The 27,802-nt window shown below is 46.3% G+C and overlaps 1 protein-coding gene across 1 annotated transcript in view; it reads right to left on the bottom strand.

The window, feature by feature from the left end:
- Nucleotides 1–27,802, bottom strand: part of SND1 (staphylococcal nuclease and tudor domain containing 1) — a 421,931-nt gene that overhangs the window by 86,182 nt on the left and 307,947 nt on the right. The window contains exon 16 of the mRNA XM_043589426.1: nt 9,705–9,814. Within this exon, the coding sequence (XP_043445361.1) occupies nt 9,705–9,814 (110 nt within the window). The remainder of the gene's footprint in view (nt 1–9,704; nt 9,815–27,802) is intronic.

The following is a 27,802-nucleotide window of genomic DNA, read 5'->3' as shown; positions in this document are numbered from 1 at the left end:
ACAATCACCCTACAGAGAAGGTACCTTTGTTGTAGGTGAGGCAGCTGGGTTAGCAGGACTGTTGAACAACCCAAGGGGCACCATTCTGTTGAATTCTATTATGCACTGAGATTGCCCTGGATTTAGAGAAGCTAAGGATCATGTCCAAGGTCATTCAGTAAACGGTGAGGTTGGAACAAGAACGCAGGTCTGATTCTGCACATGTTACTGACAAGAGTTTTTAAGTGACCAGAAAAGGAAAGATGTCCTTAAATGTTCTGCATATGGGTCTAAGAATGAACTTACCTTTCTTGAGTAAGTGACACATGTTGTTTAGACCAGGTTAGGGTATCTGCTGTTAATTCTCAAGCTTGTTCATAATCTTATTTCATGCACCACAGCATTTCCTAACAGACCATTGGTCACTTTCATTTTCAAAATCCATTTAAGTTCAGCTGACCAGAAACTGTCACAGGTGGAGTGGCAAGAGGGAAGTTCATCAATAAAGCCAGATTTGGAACACAGAAGATCTCATCTAGTCCTTGGCAACAGACACAAGAGGTGGGCGTGCTAACGATAAGAAGAGGGCAGGGTTAAGGTTGGCTCATCCACTAGAACAGTCACCGCTGTGTCCTTGGAGGAGTCACACGTGAGACACCAGAGAGTTACTATTACCTGGAGAGCAAATGAAATGTACAATCTGCTTACTCCTTGCTCGCAGCTTTGACAGCCCAGCTATTGTATAGTAAGGGCTGTGTTCTAAAAAGATGATCAGTTGCATTATATAATTCCAAGGAGAAGATAGTAACGTTCAGGCAGTGGGTGTGTCTGAGAATGGTTAGGACTGAAAAGGGAGACATGATGCCTGAAGATCCCCAAACATGCCAGCATGAAAGCTCACATTCAAGTCCACGTGGGTGCTGGCCAATGTGTTGGGGTCCCATGTGAAGTTCTTCTGGAAACAGAGAGTGAGCAGGTCTGCATGAGGTCATCTTTAGTGTGGAAAGTAAATATGATCTGCTAGTCAGAAGACAGAATTATTTTCCAAATTAGGCTCCCAGAAGGAAATGGACAGACTTCATAAATAAGGGATTTCATCTGAAAAACAAAAATTTGGAGCTGTTCTTCTTCAGCCTTTGTTATTATACTAAGAATATTAGCTTCCTTTTTTTTCTTTTTTAAAGAGAACCCTTGCTAAAGCTCAAGAAGCAGTGAAAATTCACGATGATTGAAGAGGTAAGACAAATCAGGAGTTATTACTAGGGGCATATGATACATCCAAATTAAAATAAATGGCACCCAGCTCTCCTAGCATAATCCACCTATGAGGAGTCCAGAAATCTCTTCCCTCCTGACAGAATTTTTCCATTTGTTCTGGGTCACAGGCTCTACATAGCTATACAGAAGGTAGACCAGGATGTGCCTGGCAATAGCTGTCATCCACAGGGATGGCTCATAAAGAATTTTATGTCAGATAGGCAGATAGTATTGAATACCATAGGTGGCAGGAGCTCAGCGAAGCTCGGTTTGAAGGATTTTCATGACCTTGTGTTTGTAATGATAATCTTGTAGCGAACCAATAAATATACTCTCCAGTGGCAATCAGTGCCCACTATACTCACTTCCAGGTTCAATTTAGATGAAGTTCAAAGTAAGTACTGGGGACCATTCTAGTGGAAAGATGTAAGAGGAAGTCATGTTTGAGCCTTTTACAAAATCTTTACTCTCAGAGTGATGGGGGTTAGAAGTAAAGTAAAGGTGCCTTGGCAATGACAAGGTACTTGCTTCTGGGGGAAACAGAGTCTGTCAGGTCTAAGGGCTATACTTCCTATTTCCTTTTACTGGTAAGAACAAATTGAACGGGCAGAGGAAACATCAAAATCTCTTAAGGAAGAGTATAGTAGTTAGTAAGGACCAATTCCCCGGGGAAAGGAAGAATCCCTCCACTGAAAAGGATTTTCTTCCCTGAGATGGAATTCTATCCTTGAGATGTTCCTACACGTCCCAAGGAGGCCAGATCTCTTGTGGCCCTAAATCTGACTCCATTTTGTTCTCTCCCCACTCCCAACAGCCAGGCTGGGATGTGAACACTGGTCTCGGGAGGGCAGTGAGGCCTGCAAACTTTGCCAGTCAGCCTGTATGACATAATTACAGGTAATAGGATCTTGGCCAAGCCAATGAAAAATTAGGCCCAGCAGCTATTTCAGAAGAATGGATGCAATTCTATGCTTGACTGGCTATGAAAGTTCTAAGCAGAAGAATAGGGAAACAGACAACAGCCCAGCTGAGCCAGCAGCTCTGCAGAGAGGAATCCCACCGGAGCCAGCACACTGCTGGCACCTATCAGCACATGCTGCTGAGCTAGCTTCGGAAGGCTACCGGTGACCGGCTACCCGACGGGTAGAAAAGCTGATAGGGGAGACCTAGCAGCCAGGGAAGGGAAAAACAGGGCAATGTGACAGGATCCCCCATTCTTCATTTTTCCCTCATCTCTTCTCATTGTGATGCCATTTTCATTTAGGGGCTGGAATGGGAATCGAGGGCTTTCCTTCTAGGGCTTTTAGAAATACCTGGCAAGGGCCACGAGCCCAGAAATGAAGAGGCTGTAAGTGGGCAGGTAACAGCCTGGTATTCACATGGTGCTTACAGCATATCACTGAACAGGAATTTGTTGACTGGAACTTCAAAATAAACCCATCATCTCACTTAATAGTTTGATCCACAAAAGCAAAGGATGGGAGATATACAGGGAGGGGAAGAGACGAGCAGCCTCCTGGGAGAATGATACGGGGGCACTAATGACTTCAATTTGAACACTGGACGTTTTTCAAAACACTCACACATCATTATCTCATTACCTTTAAGTATCCTGGTGGGACTGCCAGGGAGACCAAGGAATGTCAGGGTCCCCTCATAAGCAGAGTCAGGCTTGGCAATGCACTTTTTCAATGAGAAGCTCCTGAATTAGCAGCTATGTGTCCAGCCTTAATACTCAAGGCTTCCTCCCTGACCCACAAATGGTGACCTTAAAGAGTTCTCCCAAAGAACTATAAAGGACAACATATATAATAGTTGACTTAATGAATCTATTAAGTATCTCTTGTACGCCAGGCAAAGTACAAAGAACACAAAGACAAAAGCATGGATCCTGTCCTTGAGAAGCTTAGAATCTAGTGTGGAGACTTGACACACGGGCAGATCCTTTCAACAACATCGGTCAGTGCAGGACAGATGTGTGCACAGGATGCTGTGGGGACCAAAGGAAGGGCATCTCAGCCAGTCTGGGAGACCAAGGCAAAGCTTCCCAGAGAAGGTTTATCTTGAAGGACAGGTAGGCACGAACAAGAAATCAAAGAAGGAGGATGGTTGATCTGCAGGGTGGGGAGCTTGGGTCTATCGAAAGAATGGGAGAGATGAAACGGGAAGGTGTATACCGGGAACTGTGAGTACAGGAAGGTCAGTGAAACGAGTAGTGGTGAGACATGGAGCTGGGGAGGTAATCAAGGCTATATGTCAACTAAGGAAATGAGACTTGATCCCAGAGGCAGTGGGAAGCATAGATTTATAAGTGAGGAACTTACTTAGATCTGTGTTTTAAGAGAGATTAGAAATAGGAATATGGATTATATATAATCCAGCAGAAATGGAGCAAGATACACCAGAGAGGAATCATTATTTAAAAAAGGATGGCCCGCAGAAGTCAAACAACAGATGAAGCAGGATCAGGCAACCAAAAGCTGTAAAAACTGTGACAAGAAGAGAATAAATATTTTGCGAAGGTGTGGCCACAGCAAATCCCTCAGATCCCTCTGGAGTCTTGTGAGCATCCAGAATCAGACTCAGTGGTTCTTTACTGAAGATGAACTCTTAGTTTAACTGCTGGACCTTTAGGGAAGTCCTTCATAAATTAATTAGCTTCAGATATTTGAGGGTTGAGAAATGATAGAATACTGCTAAAAGAATGACCACATTCTAATAGAAAAATTGGCAAAATCTGGGGAAGAAAAAGCACCCGATTTGGAATGCAGACATTTGGGTGTTGGTATCTGCTCTACAACAAGCTCTGTGAATAGAGGCAGATCACTGTGCATGTCAGTTTCCTGAACTGGGAAACTGAGATAATATTTCTCATGTAGGTTTGCTTTGAGATTAAAATGAAACATTGCATGTGTAAGCACTTTTACACTAGAAAATACTATATAAATGGAAAACCTGATCATTATTAAGACAGGAGGTCGTTACCTGAGCCCTCTTCAGAGAAAATAGCCTTAAACGGAAAACAAACTGAAAGAACACTGGTGGGTGATGAACCATTAAGAGTGTGTGGGGAGGGAAAAGTAAAGCCTTAGCTTCCAACAGCCTTTAACACCTCACAGGGAAGAGAGCAGTTTAGAAAGGTGACCTTACTGCATTCCTTCTTCCCTGGGCAGTGGCGGACATCATCTAGAATAGGGTGTCCTTTGCAAGTAAGTGAAACGTTGGTAGACAGCTGGCTCACCTTCCCAGCAGGTGACTAGTCGTGGCTCAGTGAGAGTTACGGGACCCAGGGAGAGTCTGTGAGCAGTGTTTCACTGGCCTTACCTGCACCAGGTGTCCTTCGCCCTTCTGGGTTTCCCCGTGGCTTGAACTATCCTTAGTGCTTTGATCCAGAGATCTAACTTTGCTACTGTTCCCCCTCCCGTGTGTCTCCTGGCCAGGAAGGGACCCGCACTGACAGACGGGAACAGGAAGGGTGCGAGCATATACCACAGCACTGTGAGGGAAATGTGCAGAAACAGTTTCAATCAACGGGAAACTGCTTAGACCAATTATTATCTTTCTCAGACAAGATGCAGCACATTTGGCACTAAAAACAAAAAAACAAGAAATCATTTTCCTTTTATTCTAAGTTTTCTCTCCCAGACGCACATCTCTCCATAAATACGCACCAATATTCACTGCCAAGTCCACATTCCTCTGAAATGTAAATACATGTTCTTCGGACAGCACCAGTTGCTTGTGAGGCTTTTGTGCATCTTTGTTTACAAAAAAGCAGGGGGGGTAGTGGGAGAGAGGGGATCTAGGACTACGCCCTGGCCACTGCAAGCTGCAGCAGGAGCTCCCCAGGGGGGCATCCTCCCTTTCGATGCCAGCAGGAAGAAGGGAAATAGGTCAGGGAATCAGCCAGTTTTCGGCTCAGGCTGTCCAGCATGAGGACATTTTCCAGGCAGCAGCAAAGGGTAATTTCTGAGATCTCAGGAGGACAAAGGGGTCACTGAGAAAGGTCTTGGAAATGATCACCAAACCTCTATACATCCCACATCCTGCCCCAGGGAAATGTACCTCTTACAGCCTGGAACCGTGAAGAGGGTTAACTTGTGGCACTGATCTCTTTTAATACCTCAGAGCCCCTTCTCTAAGAGCGCAGGTTTTCCTGACAGCCACCACGTTACTGTACAGGCAGCGGCTGGTCAGTGAGTGAATGCTGGCTAGCTGGCCTTCTGGCGAGGTGTGAAGAGATCCCAGATGACTATTTATTCACAGGAAGGGTCTCAAAGGGAAGACGAAGGCTTTGGATTGTGAGATCAGTGTTTTAGACAGGAATACCAAGGCAGGAAAGAACCACATGATACTTGGAGTGCAGAAACAGGAAATTGAAGCCAGTTATCTACCCATTCCCTAACGCTCTCTCTCACCACTACTTCTGGGAAGATGCTAGCGATGGGCACAATTCGCCAGATCTTCCTGTCCTTGGCAGGGTGGCAGGGAATTGCCTGAAAGAGGCAGCTGTATGGGCGGGGGCCACAAAGGGTATCACCAGCTCATGCCATGCAGTGGGACACAGCCCTCATATAGACCACAGTCACAACTACAGCAAGGGACACGATGACCTCACGTTGGGTGGCCCAGAAGTAGCCCAGCCTCAAAGGCAGGGGATGTTGAGAGTAAATTGTCATTTTCAGGCAACAACAAGCTAAAAAACCAACCAACTCAGCATACTCTGTACAGCAAGGGTCAGCACACTTCTTGTGCTAAAAAGACAGATAAGTAAATATTTAAGATTTTGTGAGCCACGTGGCCTCTGTCGTAACTACTCAACTCTGCTGTTAGAGTATGAGAGGAGCCACAGTGTGGCAATGTTTCAGTAAAACTTTATTCATGAAAACTGGCAGTGGGCCGACTTTGCCCACCCCTGCTATATACTGAGTCAGGCTGAGGAAGAACTGTTGAGCTACCTGGATTTCCTCTAAGTGTGACGTGCTTCAGAGTTCCTTGGCTGCTTTGGCCACAAAAAGTCCAGTAACATGCTGGTAGAAACTGCTCTTCTTCTTGCCCGGGAGCAAGAATGTCAGAACACCCAGACCACTGACCTGGAACAGTCCTTCCAGACTCCTAGCTCAGGGGAAGGAATAAAAGACAATGGGAACCAATGGCTAAGGAGAAGGAGCACGTAGAAAAATGGGGGAAAAAAAAGAAGAAATACAGTGAAAGGTGACCGGAAAGATAGGAAGATGGAGCTGAGTGGTGGCCAGGAATGTCAGTAGCTCTGTGCTAACTGGTGTCACCGTAAAACACACTAAAGGTAAGCACAGCTATCGGGTGTCCAGATAATGGGGGCCATCTGAAATGTAGAGATGAGACTCGTGTGAGACTCTGGCAAGCTCCACATGAGGCTATGGGACAGAAAGACTACAACTCTCTCTTCCCCCCAAACGGAGAGGCACGTAGCACTTTGTGCTCTGGCCACCCAAAGCCAAGACAATGTATTTCATAAGCAGGGAGTCAGGCACCTGCACCTCAGCTTTCTGTCTGCTCCCTGGCAGGTGGGCTGACCTAGGGGCGTGCCCGTTATAGTCTCTCCCCCACTACACGTCCTTCTCCAGTCAGTTTACAGGTTTATGCATGTGAGTCTAACTTGACGGACATGCCGTTGTGGGGGCCTGGGATGTGCTGTGAAATCATGAAATCTGTGTGTTTCTCCCTTCCTATTGGATTCTGCCAGTTTATAGTAACTGGGAAAACGAGGCAGAGGGTAGAGAGATCCCGGTCAAAACTAAGATAAGAAAAAGAAAAACATAAAGGGGAGGGATGGGGCAGGGTCAAGGACGATCACATCATCGCCAATACCCGATTGCCTGACCAAGTCTGATTACCAAGGGGATTGGCACAAGGTACCAAAAGCCTGTCCAACCGCGGCCATCACAACAGCGGCTCGGCCCCCGAAGAGCACCTGGAGTGGAATGGGGTGCTGTGGAGGCTGCCCTGAAGGTAAGAGCTACGTGAGGTGAGAGGCTGTGAACGCACACTCAGGCATCCGTACAGCGGCACGGTGCTTCCTCCTCAGGGCGGGAGGGATCTCCGCATCCAGGAACGCCAATCCATCAGGCTTTCCTAGATCCAAGAGGGGTGGAAGGAAGAGGCAAAGAGACATGTGCCCAGGACAACGTATGGAATAAAAATACAGGTAAAAGCGACTTAGAACAAAACAAAAACCACTCTTCACTCCTACACTGTCAAGAAAACAGTTTACATGTATGATATGAAGGGAAATGCCCAGGGGAACAGGTTAAAACCGGTTCCTTTAGTTAAAACTTCAAGCTGTCCTGAGTTTAAGCCATACTCCTCTTCCCTCTGGAAAGACCTTTCAAAACAGTCAGGCCGGGCAATCATATAAGCAGCTAAGAAAAGGCAGAAAGTTTCTTTATCAAGAGACTCCCGACTTAGGGCTCTGCAAAATTGGGGTGCTACAACCAAGAAAGCCACATAGCAAATCTGGATTAGACCAAGATCTGCAAACTCACACGCCAGGGGCATCAAAGAAGATGGGGGAAAATTTATCTTTTTTCAACAATCAAATACCAGCAAATGTACAGACAAAGGTAAGGTCACGATACTAAGAGAGTAAAAAAAGAGCTTTCGGCCCACTCACTCCACTTAGTGGCCAGTATTCTCCCTGACCCCTTGTGCTCTTTGGATGGCACCAGCGGGCCAGAAAATGGGATCAGAAGAAAAGTGGCTGGGGAAATGAGAGTTGAAAAAGAAAGGGAAAGAGACTTCAGGAGCCGTGAAACAACAGGGGAGGACAACGGTGACCAATGGGGAGGGCGACACAGAAATGTGGCGCAGCTAGGAAGTGACGAGGACGTTACTAACGAAAAGTCTCAGAGAACCCCACGAGGGCCTTTCCTCACTCCGTCCAAAGCACGACCACCAGATGTCTGTCGAGGCTACTTCTGCGATGACTTTAAGTCGCAGACCTTGGGTGGACCTGTTTTTCCCGTCACAGAGCTGCTCTGTAGGTCATTCCCCAAAGGTCCACACAGAGGAAATTCCAAAATATTTGCCCCGTCTACCTAATTACTGTGCTCCAAATTGCAACAGCTTCTGATAGACAACTGGACTATTTGGATTTTTAAAATACTTTTCCTGCAGGGGCTTATCTTGAACCAACAAGAATTCAAACTACACTGGGCAGTTACAAAATAGAGGGGAAGGGGGAAGGCACTCTGCATGAGGATTTCTTCTTCACAAACATGAATGCATCTCAGCACAAATAAACAGGGGTCAGCGTGAGACTGAGGAGGCATGAAGGGGTCCAGCACTCCTGCCCCCGCCCCACTATACATGCGGCCAGCACAGCCTATGCAATGCCCAGGTTGTTGCAGTTCATTTTGGGAAATGGAACCCATCTATCTTGAACTAAGAATTCAGGATTCCTTTCGCCACCCCATTTTCTTTCACAAAATGGAAAGGTAAGTGCTAAAAAAAATCTCCAAGAGGTGGCAACCAAAAGCAAATCGTGTCGTTCAGCCAGACGTCAAAGAGGTGGTTTTCTACAGGTCCGGGCAGTCCCACACAGCATCCTGGGCTAGCCTGCTCTCTTGTGCCTCTAGTACCCAATATACTCACTGGCGATTCAAATCAAAATGAGAAACATCCCCAAGCCCACACGTCTGATCTCAAGGCTCTACAAAGCCCCACGAGCGAGCTAACCTCTAGGACCCCATAATCTTTTAGCTCTTGCATATCATGATATTGCATGAAAGCTAACGGGACCCTATGGGTTTGATTGTAAAAGAAATGAGGACAAAGGCAGATCTGAAATCCTCAGCCTGAGCCCAGCACACTCCCCCACTGTTCCTTTCTTGTGCCCACCTAGCAGGATGAATGACTGCAATACTCCTGGAAAGAAGATGTATCAGTTGACTATGACTTGATGAAAATTAGCAGGTAGATGGACACCGCAGCAGCTGAGAAGCCTAACTCCCGCCTGCAAGAGCCAGGCCAACGGGCAGAAACAGAAATACAATTAAATTAAGTCAGAAAACCCGCTACGTAAAATGCAATTACTCAAAGATACAAATAAATGTTCAAAGAAAATTGGCCCCTGACAGGGTTAGTCAAGCTTCTAAATCCAGCTGGAGGCAGGCAGCGCGGGCTGATTCGCCAAGGAGCAGGGCTACAGAGCCGTAAGCCCTCTGCCTCAGGATGCTGCCTAGGCCGGCTTGGTGTTCAGCACACAATCCCAGGACACCGGTGGCAGGGGGCTGTCTGGGGGTGGCTGGCCAATGACGCAGGGCTCAAGGAAGCAGGATGTGGGCAGACACAGAATGGATGGTGGATGAGGAAGGCCAAGCACCAGAAAAATGTCAGACTCCTCTCTGACGTGGCAGGAAAGCACGAGACCAAGGGAGCCCCGTTTTCTCACCCCTCTTCACACAAGAAGCAACCGTAAGATGTCCCACCTCTCGCTGCAGCACCAGCTCCTTGGTGAAAAGTGTGGCTTCCTCACTGAAAGGCTCTCCCTCTTGCACCAAGCCTGGGAGGTTTCGGGCTCCTCTGGGGCATTCGATGCCTGTGTCAGGAGAAAAGGAGAATCTGTGATGAAAAGGGGCCTGGTCGGCCTAGTGTCCAGCAAGGATGGGACACCGCCCTGACACTTTCAACAGGGCAGGACTTAGATCAGAATGCCATCACATCAGAGATAAGTTGCTGTAGAGGGAAAACCCAACCATCACCAGGGCAGCGGTGATTAGAGGGGGGCAGGGGAGGTGAGCTCCCGGTCATAGCATCTGAGAATCAGCAAGAGACCTGGGGAGTTCCAAACAAGACGTGTGGGGAGCACAGGCACACCCGGATGTGGGATGCACCCCCTTACAGTCCCAAGGTCTCACCGGCTTCACCATCGCTTATCTAAATGGCTCTCTCACCTAAATCGTACTGCTATCCCCAGCTACTCTGCCTTCTGAGAGTCATTCCAGTGGACTCCTAGACATTTTCTCTTTACTATCTGGCTTTCACGTCAAATTCACAAGTGTTAACGCGGTGTCATTTTTCTCTTCATAAGCTTCCCCTGCTGTCCTCTGGCTATATTCTGGACAATAGCACCATCAGTTTTTCATTCAGAATGAGTAACAGAAAAAACAGAATACTGATGAAGTATTAGGTGTCTGGAACCAGACAGACCTGGATTCACATCCTAATTCTATCAAGTATTCGCTTTGTGACCTTAGCCAAGCTGCTGAACCACTCAAAGCCTCAGTTGTTCTATTTGTAAAACTGGTAGAATAATGTATCTGCCTCACATGGTTGTTGTGTGAACTAGGAGAGATTATGTATGTAAAAACATGTAGTGGCACAATGCCTGGCCTATGGAGAAGTAGAATACATTTTAGCTCTTATGGTTTTACCATTTTATTATTATTATTACTATTTACAGCAGTCACCACGCTCATAACCTCAGCTGTCTTTCACTCCATACCTAGCCTATAAGATCCCTGAGGATCCCATTCTTCACACTTCTTTATATCCAAAGATGGTCTTTTATACCACACAGGTGCTCACTAACCAACTCAGATTGCCTTTTCTTTCTCTCTTTGATTCAGTCATTCATTTTGCAACAGTGATCATCAGCGTTAGATCACTGACAGTGGTCATCAGTGATAGACCATGAGATACGTCACATTTAGATATCTGAGTTACTTACACCGTATTTCCAAAAAATTCGTACTGCAACTGTAATTGTGAGACAAAACGTTGAAGCAGGCTAGAGACACAATAAAAGGAAATGATCAAAATATGAGGGAGGATGCATCTATGCCCAGGTCTCTGAATCACTGCTGGTCTCTCCTGCTGCAATAAGGCAGAATTGGGAGGCGTTACCTCCCAAGGCATTTTCCAAATGGCCTTGGGTGCCGGTACAAGAGATTTGGCACAGGAGGCAAAGAAGCAAGGTGTCTAGGCAACTGCACACACTTGCCAGGAAGCCTTTGGGCAAAGGGGCCCCCACTGCTGGGACAGAACATGCGTCTCTTATGGACGAAGCCAGGTGGCGGCTCATGTTTCTGGCCACAGTACAGATTCAAGGTCATGAAGCTCAGAGGAAAGGGAATAGTTTATACCTCGGGTTTTCAGAAGCTCAAGAACAGAGCTTTCCCTCCAAGCCTTGAGGCCTCACAAAAGGAATACATCACATCAAAGGAAACACCAGAGAGGGAGAGCAGCAGAAGGATAGCAACTGCAGCAGGACAACGGCTTGGGCTGGTGGCCAGGCCACTCGCCCAGCTGTGCAAGGATGGGACAGCTGAAGGCCCTACCCGAGCATCCCATGGGTGAGATCTCTAGGGCTGCCTCGTTCTGGGCACTTCAGTGCCAGGCTGTGTGGGAGAAGTGGAACTGATTTTTGGTAAAAGAGACCAATAAACTCAGAGCCAAAGAGCCTGAGACGTAACCCAGAAGGGAGAGATGGGGCTAGAGTAAAACTGAATGAAAGTCAGCCCGTGGTTTCTACAGCATCAACAGCCAAAACCACTTTTCATTTTCTATCTGCAAATTAAGCAAGAACAGAATTGTCAGAGAGAGAAATAAACAATTCTATTGAACTTTCTGGCCACAGACCCATAGATAAGGCTTTGCTGCAGAACAGGAATAATGCTAAAATATGTTTCCAGTATGCTTCTGACCCTTAGCAGCCATTTGGGTGGGGCTGAGCTGGGTGCTATTGGTGGGGTGGTTATGAACTGGGGACCGGAACCGGGAGGAGGCTGGGACACTTACTGGGTGGCAGGAATTGGGGGAAAGACTGCACGAAAAAGGCACAGAAGATTTCCTGGTCTCACTGTTTGAGCAGATGTACCTACTCTACTCTGATGTCATGACCTTGGTATTCAGAAATCTCAAGAAATCTAGAGATCCCAGTAGTCCTCTCTGAATTCTGGGAGGCCACCAAGTGATTAAATCCAGAAAACAAGATTAATTTAATCCCGATTAAATCCATTAAATCCAGAAGGCTTAACAAGCCTTCAAGTCGAGCAGAAATGGAGTCAAAATGTCTTTCAGGAGAGAGAGACCCTTGGGCCTGTGGTGACCAAAACTCAGCCACTCCAAGCAGATTCAGAGGGAAAGAAGGGCCTTTCTCATCTGTTCCCCCAGCTGTCAGCAGCCTGGCTCCATCCAGTTTTTCAAGAGGAAGAAGCAGAAGTAGGTGGTCTCCCTACACCTTGTTAGGTGGGGAAAAAGTAAACACGTCAATGCACATTAATTCCCATCGGGCAGGTAGGTAAAAGAAAGGAGGGAACAGAAAAGTTGCCTGAGAACAAGAGTATTATCTCTGCTTTTATCATTGATTTCCTTTTCTTCTGGGCGTTCTCCCACTTCTCTCTGACTGGTCTCCTCTGAAGTAACCCCTTCTCAGTCAAAACCCGTCTCAGCTCGGTCACATCTCAGCTCAGGACGGACAGGGAGACATTGTATCTTAAAAACATATCCAATGGAAGTGGGAACCTAGGTATGAGAGCTAAGAGGAAAAGAGAGGTGTTAAATGAATATTTTACTGAGTACCTGCTATCTGTGAATAGACCTAAGGCCTGAAATCACTACGGCCTGAAAGCTACTAAGTGGTTATATGAACCCCGAAGTGGCAGATGCTAAACTATTGAGACAAAGCCCAGTTTTGGAGTTCACTACCACTGTAACTAGAGAGCATTACAACCTGTCATGGAGACTAGGCAGGAGTCTGGGGCCTGGGGTCCTCCATTTCTTTCTTTTTTTTTTTTTTTTAATGTTAAATTTAACGTTTATTCACTTTTGAGAGACAGAGAATGAACAGGGAAGGGGCAGAGAGAGGGAGACACAGAATCCGAAGCAGGCTCCAGGCTCTGAGCTGTCAGCACAGAGCCCGATGTGGGGCTCGAACTCACAAACTGCGAGATCATGACCCGAGCCGAAGTCGGATGCTCAACCGACCGAGCCACCCAGGTGCCCCTGATGTCCTCCATTTCTTGTTGAGCAGGTGAGCAGGGTCAGGAAGTCCAGGCACAGCTGGTGTCTGGACGTAAGGCAGAGGGGTGCTTGGCACCGGGGCTGCCATAGTAGGCGGCTTCCACACTCAGGGGCAGGGGAATTGCTAGATTTGGGGGGATGGAGGGGGTGGCTAGGAAGGATGTCACAACAGGGACTGAGAAGGGAGAGGCAGAATCTACCTCTTTTGTAAAGAACTGTGCAGCTGAGTGTTTTCTGGCTTTTAATTTTATTAGGGCCCATATATACATTTACATATGGGTATATACACTTGTATATAACAAAGTTTCCACAAAACAATGGTCTTTCTGTTCTGTTTCATTAAAGAGAAAAAATGATAGTTATGACACTGAATTAAGCCTCTAGTGGGTCAGGGCCCTCAGCAAGAGTTCAAAGGCTATGCTGAATGTTTATTTATCAGTTTCTGGACTTGCTTTTGTGTCCTAAGGGAAAAAGGAATAGGGCAAAAAATGTGCTATCCACCAACAGAGAGGAAACCAAACAAGTGTTATTCTAAACCCAGAAAGACAGCTGTTGCTGCTGAATACCAGGTAAAGACACGCTGCCAGCAGGAAGCGCTCTGCCTGGCCCTCTTTTCCTAAGAGCCTGGCCAATAAGTAAAACCCCGTCCATGCTGCACCTTTATTCAAACAAAGATTGCATGACGGGGCTGGTGTACCTGGTGTTCCTTGTTACCAATACGGTGGGGAGGGAGGGAAGGAAGGGAGGGGGGGGGGAGAAGAAGAGAGAAAAAGGAAGGAAAAGGGAAAGAAAGAAAAGAAGGAAAAAGAATTAAAGAAAACAGATCAAGGGAAGGAAAGTCGGGTTCTCGGAAGGCAAACCCCGGGCTGCAGCCACTGAGCCACGCAGCAATGGAGAGCTCCCAAGACTGTACGTATGAAATGAGGTATCACTGGAGTTCCAGAACCTCTCCCCAGCCAGGTGAGAAAGCGCGCATAATTCTGGATTGTGCATAGTACTGCTAATAGCTGCTTTTTCTGACAATGCACTGGGTGCAGCGCTGCCTGCCTGCTGATAAGAACATATAAACTTTGCTGTGCTTCAAATGCCGCAGGTACAGGTTAACTGCCAAACTGACTCCTGACACAAGTCATTCAAAAAACAAAAATATTTGGTTTAAAAAAAAAAACACTAAGATATGAAAAAATTCCCAAACATTCTTAAAACATTTTCTTTGCCGACAATGGGGTGTGCCAGAATGAAAAGATACTGTACCCTGTGGGGCTTTTTGGCTGATGTCCGTGAAGGACAGATAAGACACACACCCTTCTTATCCATATGGCTTCTTGACCTCTTTTAAGCCCCACAGACCTATCTGACTATAGCTAAAAACCCATTATTTTTCATATCTTTTTTTAAGCTTTCTGGGATATGATGGTTGCCCAAGACTATTTAAAATAAAAAAGAGGATGTGCCTGATTTTGTATGGTTTAGGAAGATAAAATGCATCACTAGCTATGAGCATACCATGGTTCTGGTTTCTGCTCTGCCAGTGACGAAGTATGAAACCTTTTGGGGCCTCATGGTCTCTATGACATAAAGGAGCTCTGAGGTCTCCCCTGGCGATGAAATCCCGCAATTTTGACTGAGCCCTTCTGAGATTCCTCACCGGAGACTTGACTTCTGGAGTTCAGGATGCCCCCTTTCAAATGTAAAATGCCGGGCTATAGAGCATTCTATTAAAAAGAAATTATACATTCAGAGACATTGACTAACTAGGTCAATTAACACAAACACTTTGGTCAGTCAGCTTTGGAACAAGAAGTACAAATTCTTGTTAGTGATACAATAATGGCTATACAAGAGATTCTATTGATGGCTATGAGAGTCATGTATCGCTCTGAATATTTAACATTGTAGGTGAGTTTTATGACAATTAAGCCTCTGGGCTCAAAGTGTGTTTGCTTTTACCTTTATTGGGAGCTAAAGGGAAGTGTGTGGCAATCTGCCTTGGCTAGAAGTGACAGCTTCCCAATGGCACTTTGTCCAGCAAACAAGAGACCAGGGATTAGCTAAAGGAAACAAAACTCTAGAGGAAACAATAACCAATTGGAAGGATTAGTCAACGGTGCTCACTTCCCATCCAGTGTGCTCACTGCTGCACCGGACGTTACTGAGGGAGGGCTCCAGAGGCACGAAGACATACTCTTTCCCGTCCGCCTATTTACGATACTTAAAAACGCCACAGTTCACTCAGCAGATGGTCCCTCCTTCCATTTCACAAATACGTATCAGTGCCTGCGCTGGGCTAGGCACTGTGCTGGAAGCGGAGGGCTCAATGATGAAAAAGACAGACTTTGGGCCAATCACGCTTGATTACCAGCATGAAAACATTGTATTTGTCTATCATCGTGCAAGGTATGTTACTGGTGACTGAATTTCCTATTAAACCTACCAGGCTACATACTGTTAAGAAACAACGTGTGGTAACTGGACTGTGCTAGGCAGACACATATGTGTCTGGGAGACTGTTGGTAGAATGTGCTGGACAAGCCAATCGCGGGGCTCACCACGTCAAGTCCCTTGCTAAGGCATCAGGCAACTACGTTTCCTAGCCCTTGTTCCGGGCGTCTGTCCCCTCCCCTCACTGCAAATTGGGGATGGAGGTCAGAGCTGAGAGTGGGGGACTGACAGGGGGCTGGGGGGAGAAAAGAGTTGCTGCTGTACACGATTCAGGGGTGGCCAATCTACAGTCAGGTTGGCAGAGGAGAAAAGGCTCTGTCCAAATAGAAATGGGAGCTATAGGTGAGCCAATAAGATTTTCTTTCTGGAATTTGAATCCAGCAGTGTGCACAACACAGGCCCATCAGGAGCCAGAGGAAGGAGGCGATCTATGCAGAGGGGACACTGGAGCACTACCACTGGAGAGCTACTGTTGAGTGCCTGGGGCAACCTCACACCCACAGTCACCTTCCAGATTCCAGGATCTGACAGGATCCTGGGCCTTAGCTTACATCCCGTTAGATTTTCACAGATATTCCCAGAAATCTGCTCTCCCTTTACTGCAACCATGAGCAAGCCTACGTGAGAACCTGGTATTGGCAACCTGAATAAAACTAAAACTAAATCGCTTCTTAGACTGGGTACTGTTGTCATTCAGATTTTATTCTTTCCTGCATCCAATACACCAGCTATAGCACACAGTGGCACTGGAGATCCTCAGCAAATGTTGACTAAATGAATATTAGTGAAAACACTCCTGAAAAAAAAGTAAATACACAGAAAAGGAAATGGCTAATGAACTGGCAGGGTTAATGTAGACATTATACAAATACCAGGAGAAGGGCCGAAGGAATCCCTGACTGCATACATCCCACTTTCCCAAGGTTACATAACACTTCGAGGAAAAAAGGCAAGCACAGCTACACGCATCTACCCTGCTGGTCTTTGGATTGGCACACTTGGGACGCAGCTGAAACAGAGGAGGAGGTCAGCGCGGACCGGCAATGCCTGCGAGACTTGAGGACGGGGCACCGCAAAGATGTTCAGTTTCCGATACAACAAAGGAGGGAAACATCCCCACTGATAACCCCACGTTCAGCCGGAGGAAGCTCTGTGGCCACATGGAAATACAGAAAACTGGAGCACATTTCAAGGGAGCAGTGGAAAATGACTCAGGGGCGGGGAGGCCTGCCTTTAAAGGGAAGATAAAAGGTGCTAAATCTGTACAGTTCAGCTAAGTGGTGACTAAGAGGGTGACAGGATAACAATCTGCAAATATTTGAAAGGTGTAAACACGAGAAAGGAGGGAAAATGCTTAGTTTGAGGACGGGGGGTGTAATTATTAGGAGAAAGAGAAATCTGGACAAAATATCAGAAAAACCAAGCGTGGGGATGACTAGTGGGTTATAAATAAGTTTCCCAATTGAAATGGAAATGCTGTTATTTGACCCTGAAACTGAAATGTGGCTACTAAACCCATCCTTCTACTTATGAGAAAGCAGCCCAGCCCAGGGAACTGTTATTTTATTTTGTATATTTTGGGAATGATTTCTTGAATAATATTCAAATTTAAATATCTCTGCTTTAAAATTTTTTTTTTCAACGTTTATTTATTTTTGGGACAGAGAGAGACAGAGCATGAACGGGGGGTAGGGCAGAGAGAGAGGGAGACACAGAATCGGAAACAGGCTCCAGGCTCTGAGCCATCAGCCCAGAGCCTGACACGGGGCTCGAACTCACGGACCGTGAGATCGTGACCTGGCTGAAGTCGGATGCTTAACCGACTGCGCCACCCAGGCGCCCCCTAAATATCTCTGCTTTAAATGCTGCTCCCTGAAATTAAAATTTTTTTTAATGTTTATTTTTGAGAGAGAGAGAGAGAGAGAGAGAGAGAGAGAGAGAGAGAGAGAGAAAGCAGGGGAGGGGCAGAGAGCAAGGGAGACACAGAATCTGAAGCAGGCTCCAGGCTCTGAGCTGTCAGCATAGAGCATGATGTGGGCCTCGAACCCATGAACTCTGAGATCATGACCTGAGCCAAAGTTGGATGTTCAACCGACTGAGCCACCCAGGCACCCCTCCCTGAAATTCCAACACATTTTCTTTTGTTGATCAAACCTGATAAAATGGTTGTCCTGGTGGGACTTTCAGAACAAAAACTGGCTTTATCTGCTAGTATGTGCCACCTGCCTGGCTGACAGCTTAAGTGGAGCTGAGTACAGAGCCAGGTGACAGACAGGTGGGAAAGGGACAGAAGACTACACTATCTCATCTAGCAGGACACCTTCATCCTTCACCTTTAAGACCCTAGGTAAGAATGCTGTAAAAGTTTCCCAGATGGAAACTGTAGACACGTCTCCCTTTTTAAATACACAGTCCCCTGGAGTAAACGTCAAGGACAAGGCAAGGCACAGAAAGAACACCAAAATAAGCTTCCTGTCACACTGACTGCACTCCAATACCTTTGCCTGAGTTCCTGCTGCTGCAGCTAGCCAATTTATAATTCACAGACTCTCAGTAGAGATTTTTACCCCCGGATTCAATTAGTTCCATTTCTATACTTTGCCCTGCCAGCCTTCCCCGCCCCCACCAAAAACCAAAACACAAATTAAAAAACCTCACTATGTACAGAGAATAAGGCTCCTTATATAGCCTGAGAAAAGGAACACTTAACTATGTTCAAGTCAATTTCAAAACCAAACCAAACCAAACCAAACCAAACCAAACCAAACCAAATATTCTTTGGTGTTAACAAAGTTTAGACAGCTGTTTCTTCCCTAAGCATCAAGAACAAAATCCAGAACTCTCACACCAATGGCACAAAATGCTGAGGCAGACAGGCCATCTGCCTAATTTTAAGGAACGTGGTTATCACCTGCATATACGTATAAAACCAAATTAGCACACCACATTGTTAGTTCTCAGAAATGTAACACATCTCATGCACCAGAAGCTTCTCTGAGTTCTCTCTCATAAGGTTTAAATCAGAATTAATTTGGAGACCTCAAACTGCAAATGCTGTCCATGAATCAGTTAACAACTGAGAACTGCAAACCATCCCATTAGGGCCAGCTGGTCCTCCATTTCCCAAAATGGCCCCAAAGCAAGGCAAATCGTAGACCAGTTCCTAAGAGTTAGTTCTACATGATAGGAGGCCTCGATTTGTATTGAAAGGGTCAGAAATAAAGCAAGGATTTTGTATTGTCTCAAATTCTTTCTTCTCTCCCTTGTTCTCTAAACTGCTATGTTATTACCTCCGGGGAGGCAGCATCTTGTGGGCCAATTTTGGAATATGTCACTGCTAAAGCTCTTTCAGTGATCAGAATAAAGGGATAAAAGAAGAATGAAGGGATCCTAATTAAAGAGATCCAACTCCTCAGGTAATTGTAGTCAGGGACTCAGAACCGGGTAAGAGCTGAGACTGAAGCTGTTTTTAGTTCATAATTCCGACTGTTAAGGTAGACTTTTATTGGGCTGTTCTGATTTGGTAATGTTTGATGCATTTGTTGAAAGACGAGAAACTGAAGTTAATTGGGAAGAGAAGCAGTATGACCCAGTCTTCATAAGGCGATGGGACTGCGACTCCCTTTGAAGAAAGGAAGGGGGTGAAGGAGAGGCACCTGCAGAAAAGAGGTACAGTAGTCTCCCCACCACCTGGTTCCACTTGCTGTGGTTCCAGTTACCCGTGGTCCAATGCAGCCCAGAAGCAGCTGACCCCACTTCTGCGGTACTGTCAGGTCACCAGCAGCCTAACGTTACGTCACAGTGCCTGCATCATTCACCCTAATTCATCTTACCGTGTAGGCATTTTATCATCTCGCATCATCACAAGTGTGAGTATAGTACGATAAGGTATTCTGAGACCGTATGCACATAACTTTTATTATAGAATATTGTTATAATTGTTCTATTTTATTGCTGTTGTTAATCTCCTACTGTGCCTAATTTACATACTAAAGTTTACCATAGATATGTATGTAAAGGAAAAAAAACATAGTATATATAGAGTTTGGTTCCACCAGCGTTTTTCAAGCATCCACTGGGGGTTGTGGAACAATTCCTCTGTGGATAAAGAGGGACTACTGTACAGTGCTTGGCTTTAAACGTGCCTTAAATTTCTCTGATACAAGTCATGGGTATGATACCACAAGGACAGGGCTGACTTCTGAGGTCTCATCTCTAGCTGTTGTTAGCCTGTTAATGGTGGATCCCCACTCAACGATTATTTGAGGTATGGTAAATGCCAGTTCTCTGTGTATACCCAGCATCTGGAATAGAGTAGATACTCAATAACTGTTTTGCTAAATGAATGCCAAACAGGTTAAACCTAACAGAAATAGATGCCACAAACCTGTTATAACAATGTCCTATGCAGAACAGTTGGTGAGTTCATAAGGAAATCGAATATCATTTCTAGGATTTTTAAGGCAAATGAGTGTTAAATGCTAAACCACTGCCCACTTCCAAGGAGGAGACAAGGAACAGGTGGCTTAGAGGCCTTCTATTGGATTTCTGGTGCTCAGTCCATGGTGAACTGGCTTCACCAAGCTTTATTTGTCATTAAGTTTAGACACCAAAGAACTACTTCCAAAAGGAAAAAAAAAAAATTCAGACGGAGCTCGTGCAGTAGATAACAATTTGGCCAGCATCAGAATAACCTTTCAGAATTCTTCCCATTGCAGAGCAGGATCTGAAAACAATGATTTTTAAAGGGAGGAAGAACTCTCACTGGTTAACAAGGCCTTTCCCTCCCCGGGGCATCCCAAGAGCATGGCTGTCAGCAATCTAGCCAGGCTGTCTCTGGGGGTGTTTGGAAAGGGGGGGGGGGCAGGTTGGAGATGGCAGGCTGTCTGCTTCCCAATACACATATTTGTTTTGGGTTTGCTATAAGCAGTAGCTGCAATAATATTGCCATCAACTCAGAAAGCAATGAAACAAGCGGGCATAGGAAAGCACTGTGCCGACCCCCAACTGTCCCCTTGAGTTTCTCATCAGTATCCATATCAACACAACAGCCTCATATGGACATTACAAAGAAAAAACACTGGAGGTCAGTCAAAAGCAAGGGCCACGATGGTCTTTCCGATGACAAGAAATCAACATGGCTCAAGCTTTTATGTAACACCGTGGCACCATGGAGACAGCACCCAATGAGCATAAACCCCATGTCTGAGCAACGAGGAGGAGTTGGTTTCTATGAGAACCTCAACTTTTGCTTTTTCTGACTTATTTTAAACATGTATCTTTATCTTTGAATCAAATAAAACTTAGATGTATTTTTTCCCCCTTTCATTTTTGGCACTGAAGAATTCTAATCTTGGTCTCTTAAATTCCATGTTAATACCTAAAGAAGAGAATTTGAATGTACTGTCCAGGCTGATAGAGAATAGCTACAGGGTGGGGAGAAAGCCACAGGAAATACCCACGTGGATCTTGCAAGTACAAGCTTCCAGAAGGTATCCTGACACACACCTGGCAGCCAAATGTAAAAGCTACTTACTTGAATAAATTTAGAGTGACTTTCTAAACCAAGTTGTGTTGTGTTATTTGAACAAAATGCTTCTGAGAACGTGTGGAGTGTGCTTCCAAACTATTGCCCTTCTTGAGCCTTCACTCACAGAAAATTGTTCTGAGCTTCTCCTCCTGAGGCAAGTGAAATCCAAATGTCTAGAGGTTAGTATACTCAGCTAGCAGAACTGGAGAAAAAGAAATCAGCTAGTGTCAGGAATACTAAGACCCCCAGACCAATGAGAATGAATAAAACTCTTGAGAGCAGAGAATCTCTAAGAGCCCTTTACCTTACTGAGGTAAGGTAAAAATAAATAAAAAGAAGCAAAAAGGAAAAGGAATTCTGAAAGATCAAGATTCTTCAAGAGCATAGGCTGATCCTGACATACAAATACATTCTATCCAGAAAAGTATCTTAAATTCCAGGCTGTGGGTGAAGAATGATTTTTGTTGTTGTTGTTGTTGTTGTTGTTGTTTTTGGTTAGTATAACATAAAAGAGGTCAGCAGACAACTTCCTGTAGACTAAATCCAGCCCGCTGCCTACTTTTGTACAACTCATGAGCTTAAGAATGGTTTTTACATTTTTTGAATGGTTAAAAAAAAATTGTGACATGTGAAAATTACATGAAATTTAAATTTCAGTCTCCATAAATGAAATTTTACTGGAACATGGCCACGCTCATTTGTTGTCTATGGCTTCTTTCATGGTACAACAGTGAGTTGAATATTTGTGAGAGAGACTATCTGGCCCAGAAAGCCTAAAACATTTACTACATGGCCCTTTATGGAGAAAGTCTGCCAATTCCTGCTTAAAGGGAAGCCGTATGCTGGTTAAAAGAAAATCTACCCAATGCAGAGATCAACTTCCCAGAACCAGAACATCAGTGTAGGTGACAGTGAAAGAATACCCTAAGTAATAAAAACAATACCTAACAAAGCCTACGGTCATGCAACAGAGAAGGCAAAAGGAAAGGAAACGTGGTTCAAAGGAGAGTGGCTGAGGCAGGTGGCATTAACCACAGGTGTAGGCCCTCAATCTTCCTTTCCTGCACCTCATTCTAGGAATGCCCCACTCCTGTACGTGAGATCTTTCCTCTTTATTCCCACTCTCCTCCCCCAGACTCAGATTTCCCCATTCAAAACACACACCCCATAAGCACAAAACTTGAAATTTCCAGACTTGCCATTCTTTGTTCCTTCCCACAATGGCTTCTCTCTCCACTCGCTGACAATATACTTGCACTATTACACTCCTTGTACAGAAAGCCTTCGCTCCTATGATTTTGTACTCAGACTTTATCTTTCTACTAAAACTACTTGGAAAAGTAACCTCCTCACTCACAAATCTAATAATCTCTTCTCGGTGGGAGCCCTACTAGATCTCTACATGGCATTCAACACCGTGCAATGGTCCTGTAGTGCAACTCTTTCCTGGCTTTGCTTCTCTCGACTGGTGTCCCAGCTCTCTGGGCTGCCTGTCTTGTCTTCTGCTGTCCCTTCTTTTTATGCTCTGCACTGTCTCTTGGAAGGCCCATCTATTTTCACGTTCTCCATCATTGTGATCCTGCAGAACCCATGAATTATCCTCTAAGCCACAGACCCAATCCCAAATGTTTCACAGACATGTTCCCTGGGAGGGTCCTGCCAATATCTGGGATTCAGCATGTCTAAAACCAAACTCCTCTTCCTCTTCTCCCCTTGTCCCCTTCTGGTTTTGTTACTATTATCCTCCTGTTCTAAAGGCGAGGTCCTCCTCACCTATCTTAGATTTGTCCGTACTTTCACCATATAACTCAGCAACTGCTACCTCTTGGCAATTCCATGAACTTCCACCTCCAAGGTTGTTGTTCAGTCCAAGGAACCTTCTCGATCGTCAACGTAACTCTGCTCGTTCAGGCTCCTGTCACTTCCAGGCAAGAATCTTCTGATCTGTCTGCCTGCTTTCCATTTTGCCCTACACAGACTCTTCCTACACATAGCTAGCAAATCACTCTTCCTAAAGCATAAAATGCTGCTCAGAACTCTGCCAGTGGCTTCCTGTAGTTTATTATAAAATCAGAACTCCACAATCTTGACATTCCAGGCCTTCTAAAATCTGGCCCAATTCCTTGGGATCACAGAAAACATCCATGACCCACTCAACAGCCCCTCAAATATGTGAAGACAATACCTCTAGTTCCTCTGTCTTATTTCCTCCAGGCTGAACACCGCAAGGTCCTCACAAGACACGGGTTTTGATTTCCCACCCTTCTACTCGCTTCCCTCTTTTAATCCAGGTAATATTAAGGGTGTTGTCAAACAGGAAATGTCTTTCTAGTTGACTTAATTAAAATTTTGACGGGGTGGTGGGGCACGTGCGGTGGGGATGTCTCTTCTTACACGCTCTCGAGAGCCACCTTTGGAGTGTGACCTCTGCCTTTGTGGGATTGACTGGGGAGGGGCGTGGACAGCCCACGTACCAGCCCTGCCTCCCCGTGAGCAGGCAGAGGTGGACTTTTGCTCCGGGCAGGACGCTGCAGCAGTACCGACAGCTCCATTGGTGCGGGAGGAATCCCTGGGCTGAGGGAGAAGGGAAGCCCTCGAGGGACCGTGTGGGAGAGGTGGAGCCTGGCCCGTGGAAGGCCGCCTGCCGCCACGGCCTCCATTCCAGCCCATTTCCATTCTCTGTCTCTCAGCAGCAGCCCCAGGCGCTGTGGAGACCCTGGTGGTATTGTGACAAGCAGTCTATTCATTTCCTTCTCTCATTCACCGGGCTCTCGGGGATAAAAAGGAACAGTAGATCCAAACCACTGCCTAGAATCCACTTTGCCGAATTCAGGGAGAGTGTCCTACTGAAGTGATTATTTTCCCTGTTTGGGAGACCCAAGGGAAAGAACAGGATTTCTGCATCCTTTACTTCCCACTGATGCGACGCTGCAGAAATGACTCTTTCGGTCATCACCGTGGCCAGTGGGACGGTGAATGCACGACTTGCATTTAATTGAGGCTTTTCAGCTCCCGTCTCAGTGTGGCAACAGGACACCAAAGCACCAGGATTTATTTGAACTGGGATGCCGGATGCAAAGCTTCAGTTGAAAAGCGGGCGAGAAGGGAGGGCAGCAAGAGGGAAAACCAGGTACCCGACAGACAAGCTTCCTGATCTGTTGCAGCCGAATGGGAGATAGTAACCTGCCTCATCAGGCTGTGCCCGTCTTCAAGGGAGAAGAGAGCTGTTGTGGTGTGCTGCTTACTGCACAACTGAAGGGCCGCACAGGTCCCTGGACGAGAAGCTTGCCAAACGTCGTGATTGGCAGTAAGGGCGTGACAGGTGAGGAAGGCGGGGTCGAGTGTTGAGGGAGGGACGGGGCGCTAAACTTCCTGAACACTGCTGGCGGTCAAGCACATTGCCCGATGGTGACTCCCGGTGCCGCCACAACCCAGGGCGCGCGTGTCTGTGCCGTGTGTGTGCACTCGCGTGTGCTCACTGGCTCACGGAAAGAGGGCAGGGGGTGGGGCTGGAAAGGGGGAGAGGAGGAAGGCAGACTGAGGGGGTAGCAGTGAAGAAACAGCAGGGGCCGTCTCCGAGGGCTGAGCGCACGTGTCCGAGCCTATGGCAGGAGAGAGCATCTGTTGTGATGGGGCCCAGATCAGAAACTGGTCTTTGTGGGGAGAAGGACACTGGGGCTGCACCCACCAACGGGCACATGTACACTCAGGGGGAGTGTCTTCTGTGGCAGAGCCCAGAGACAGGAATGGGTGGAGCCCTCGGCACAGCGCACAGGAAAATGCAGTTTCATTCCCAGGAATAAGGAGAGAGGAGCCCCCCTTCCGCCTCATGGCCTGCACGTCTCATCCAAAGCGCTAGGCTGCTTGCCAGCTCCCTTTCACTAACCTGAAAACTTCACCAGGTGCTGGCTTATTCGTGCCTCCTCACTTGTTTCTCGTTCCTCTCCACCACACCCCAGCCCCATTCCCCGCCAGGCTGGTCTCGTCCAGCATCACAAGAGGAAGGAGACGCCATCAGCTGAAGTCTTATGGTTACTGGCTCCTTGGGGGAGCGGATCTCTCCTTTCCCGCCCCCACCCCCGCCCCAGCTGCAAGTAGTGCTCCCCTCCACATCTTCCCATTGTGCCCAGTGCTGGGGTAGATCAGGCTTGCGGTGAGGTGCCTAAATCAAAAGAAATATGTCAAGGTGCACGTCTTTGTAGAGAATTTTGTGGACTCTGGGAAGCTGTATACTTTGTGATCGCCACTTAAGTAACTATACTTTTTCGTTTCCATAGTTTTTGTCATTAAAGTAATTGTATGTCTTCTAAAAATATAAAACAAAGTGGACAGTTATGGATAGGGTTCTTTCTTTCTGGGGACTCTCTGCGGTCTAGCAAGGGCCTAGATGTCCTCCAGCCCAAATGGATCCCACTGGGTCAGAAGGCAATTAGATTTCCCAGTGCAAGGAATTCTTTGGCTCTACAACTGTGGATGCAGTGGGGGAAAGAAGGCCCTTTCCATCTCAGATAGCCATCCTAGGGAGACACCAGCTCCTGAATGGCAAAGAGGACAGTTGTCAATAAAAGGGTGGGGAGCGATGAGGCAAATTTCACAGAATAGGCAAGAGAAAAAAACAGGTAAGTGTTTCATATGGAGGCTGTCACTAAGCTGGAAAATTCTATGTTCTGTTCTTCACCCACCCTTAGCAGACAGCTGTTCATCCTTGAGTCAGGAGAAAAGGTGAGTGCTTTTGGAAGGGGAAGGAGGGATTTCTCCCAGCCAGCCTGGAACCACAAGAAAGAAGCTCAATCACCTAAATGACGTTGTAATTTGGGCTGCCACAAAGAAAGTGGGCTCACCTCTCTCTTAGAAAACCAACTTGCTCCCTATACAGTGGAGGAGAGCACAATCAGACTGCAGATCCAAAGTGAGCCCAGGCCGACCCCACAGGAGGAAACCTGCCCAACTCCTGTCTTCAGGGAGGACAAGGTCAAAGAAGTATGGGGGAATCTCGAGACACCAAGTTCCGTCCAAATGCCTGCAGTCACCTTGTGTATACTGGGAGAACTGGCACTTAACAATTTGATAGGGCCCTAGCATTCTTATTTCCCTGTTACCGGAGTGCTGGCTGAGACTCTGTAATGTATTAATCTCTGTAGATGAGTGATGCGGTTTAAAATACTGCAGGGTTTGGCTGCCATTCCCTCCCCTGGGGTCTCAAAATAACTCCACACAAATCATTTCTGCTAAACACTCACTCAGGCAGCTCTTCCCTGCCAGAACACACACATCTTATGTAACCAAAGGAGCCACGTAGCTTGCTGGAAGAGGAGGGCGTTCCCAGAGAGCGGCACTGCTCACTGCCCTGAAGCCTCTGCAGAGCTGGGCTTTAAACCCGTCTCTGTCCCCTGCCAAAAGGCAGGCACACAACTCAGCCTGGCTGCTGTGCCCACACTCCCTCAGCAAGACAGTCCCCAAGGAGATGCAGGCGGTCAGATCAGGGAAGGTCATCCAATTCAGGGCTGTCTTAGATACAAGTGCAACCTGGACATTTAGTGACCACTTACTAGGTACGAGGTCTACCCTGGCAGATTTTGGAGTCATGAGGAATGGAGAGAACATGGCCCCTCTCCCTTGAAATCCACATAGTTCAGTGCAGACAGGCATCTATACAGACACCATACAAAGCTACAGGAGGGGCAGGAAGAGAGGTGCTATAGAACACTTGACCTTAAGTACCTTCAAAGCCTCCTCTTCCCAAATCTAAGGACTCTGTGACATGGACGTTGCCCTTGGCTTGGCTTCTTTGTTAACCCTTCCTCCTGGTGCTCTCCTGCTTCTCCAAGCCTCTGCTGTTGGACCCTCTTCTCCTGACCCTTCCTTAAGCCTTGCAACTTCACGGTGGTCTGTTTTTAGCGGTTTCCTACTCTAAACCCAACTCCTAGGCAATTAAATTCACTCCTTGGGCTTCAAAATCCACTATAAACTGATGACTCTTAAAATTTTCATCTCTAATTCTGACCTTTCTATTAATTCATCTGGATCTGCAAAAATCCAAAGGCAACTAATATTCAAGGTATCAAAACTGACCTAGTAATGAAGGTTACCTACAAATGTTCTATTATTTGCAAACCAGAAAACTGTCCTCTTTCTTCTCCATCCTCTATTATCAAGTAACCAACAAAACTGTATAGATTAGAACCCTCCTAAAGAGTTCTCAGGTCTGTTCTTCCATCTTCATTCCCACCTTGCAGCCTAGTTCAGGTTCCCATATGTCTTAGGAGGTCAATGGCAATTGCCTCCTAGCCACACTTGTCGACCTAAGTTTGGATCCTCTCTAATCTAAGTCTTGATACTGTGGTAAAACTGACTGCTTAAAAATACTGCAATGAAAAAGGAAAGACACCACATTTAACAACAAGGATGAATCTCACAGACAGTTAGCTGGGTAAAGTAGGATTAGGATTCCAGGTATGAAGTCCAAAACAGGTAAAAACTAATCTTTGGTGAAAAAAGCCAGAATACTGGTTATCTTGGGGAGAATGGCCATGAAAGAGCATGCTGGGGTGCTAGAAGTATTTTTTTTCTAAAGTTTATTTATTTATTTTG

The sequence above is a fragment of the Prionailurus bengalensis genome, chromosome A2 (assembly GCF_016509475.1).
Source record: "Prionailurus bengalensis isolate Pbe53 chromosome A2, Fcat_Pben_1.1_paternal_pri, whole genome shotgun sequence".
Classification (NCBI taxonomy): domain Eukaryota; kingdom Metazoa; phylum Chordata; class Mammalia; order Carnivora; family Felidae; genus Prionailurus; species Prionailurus bengalensis.
This window is presented reverse-complemented; position numbering and strand designations above follow the sequence as displayed.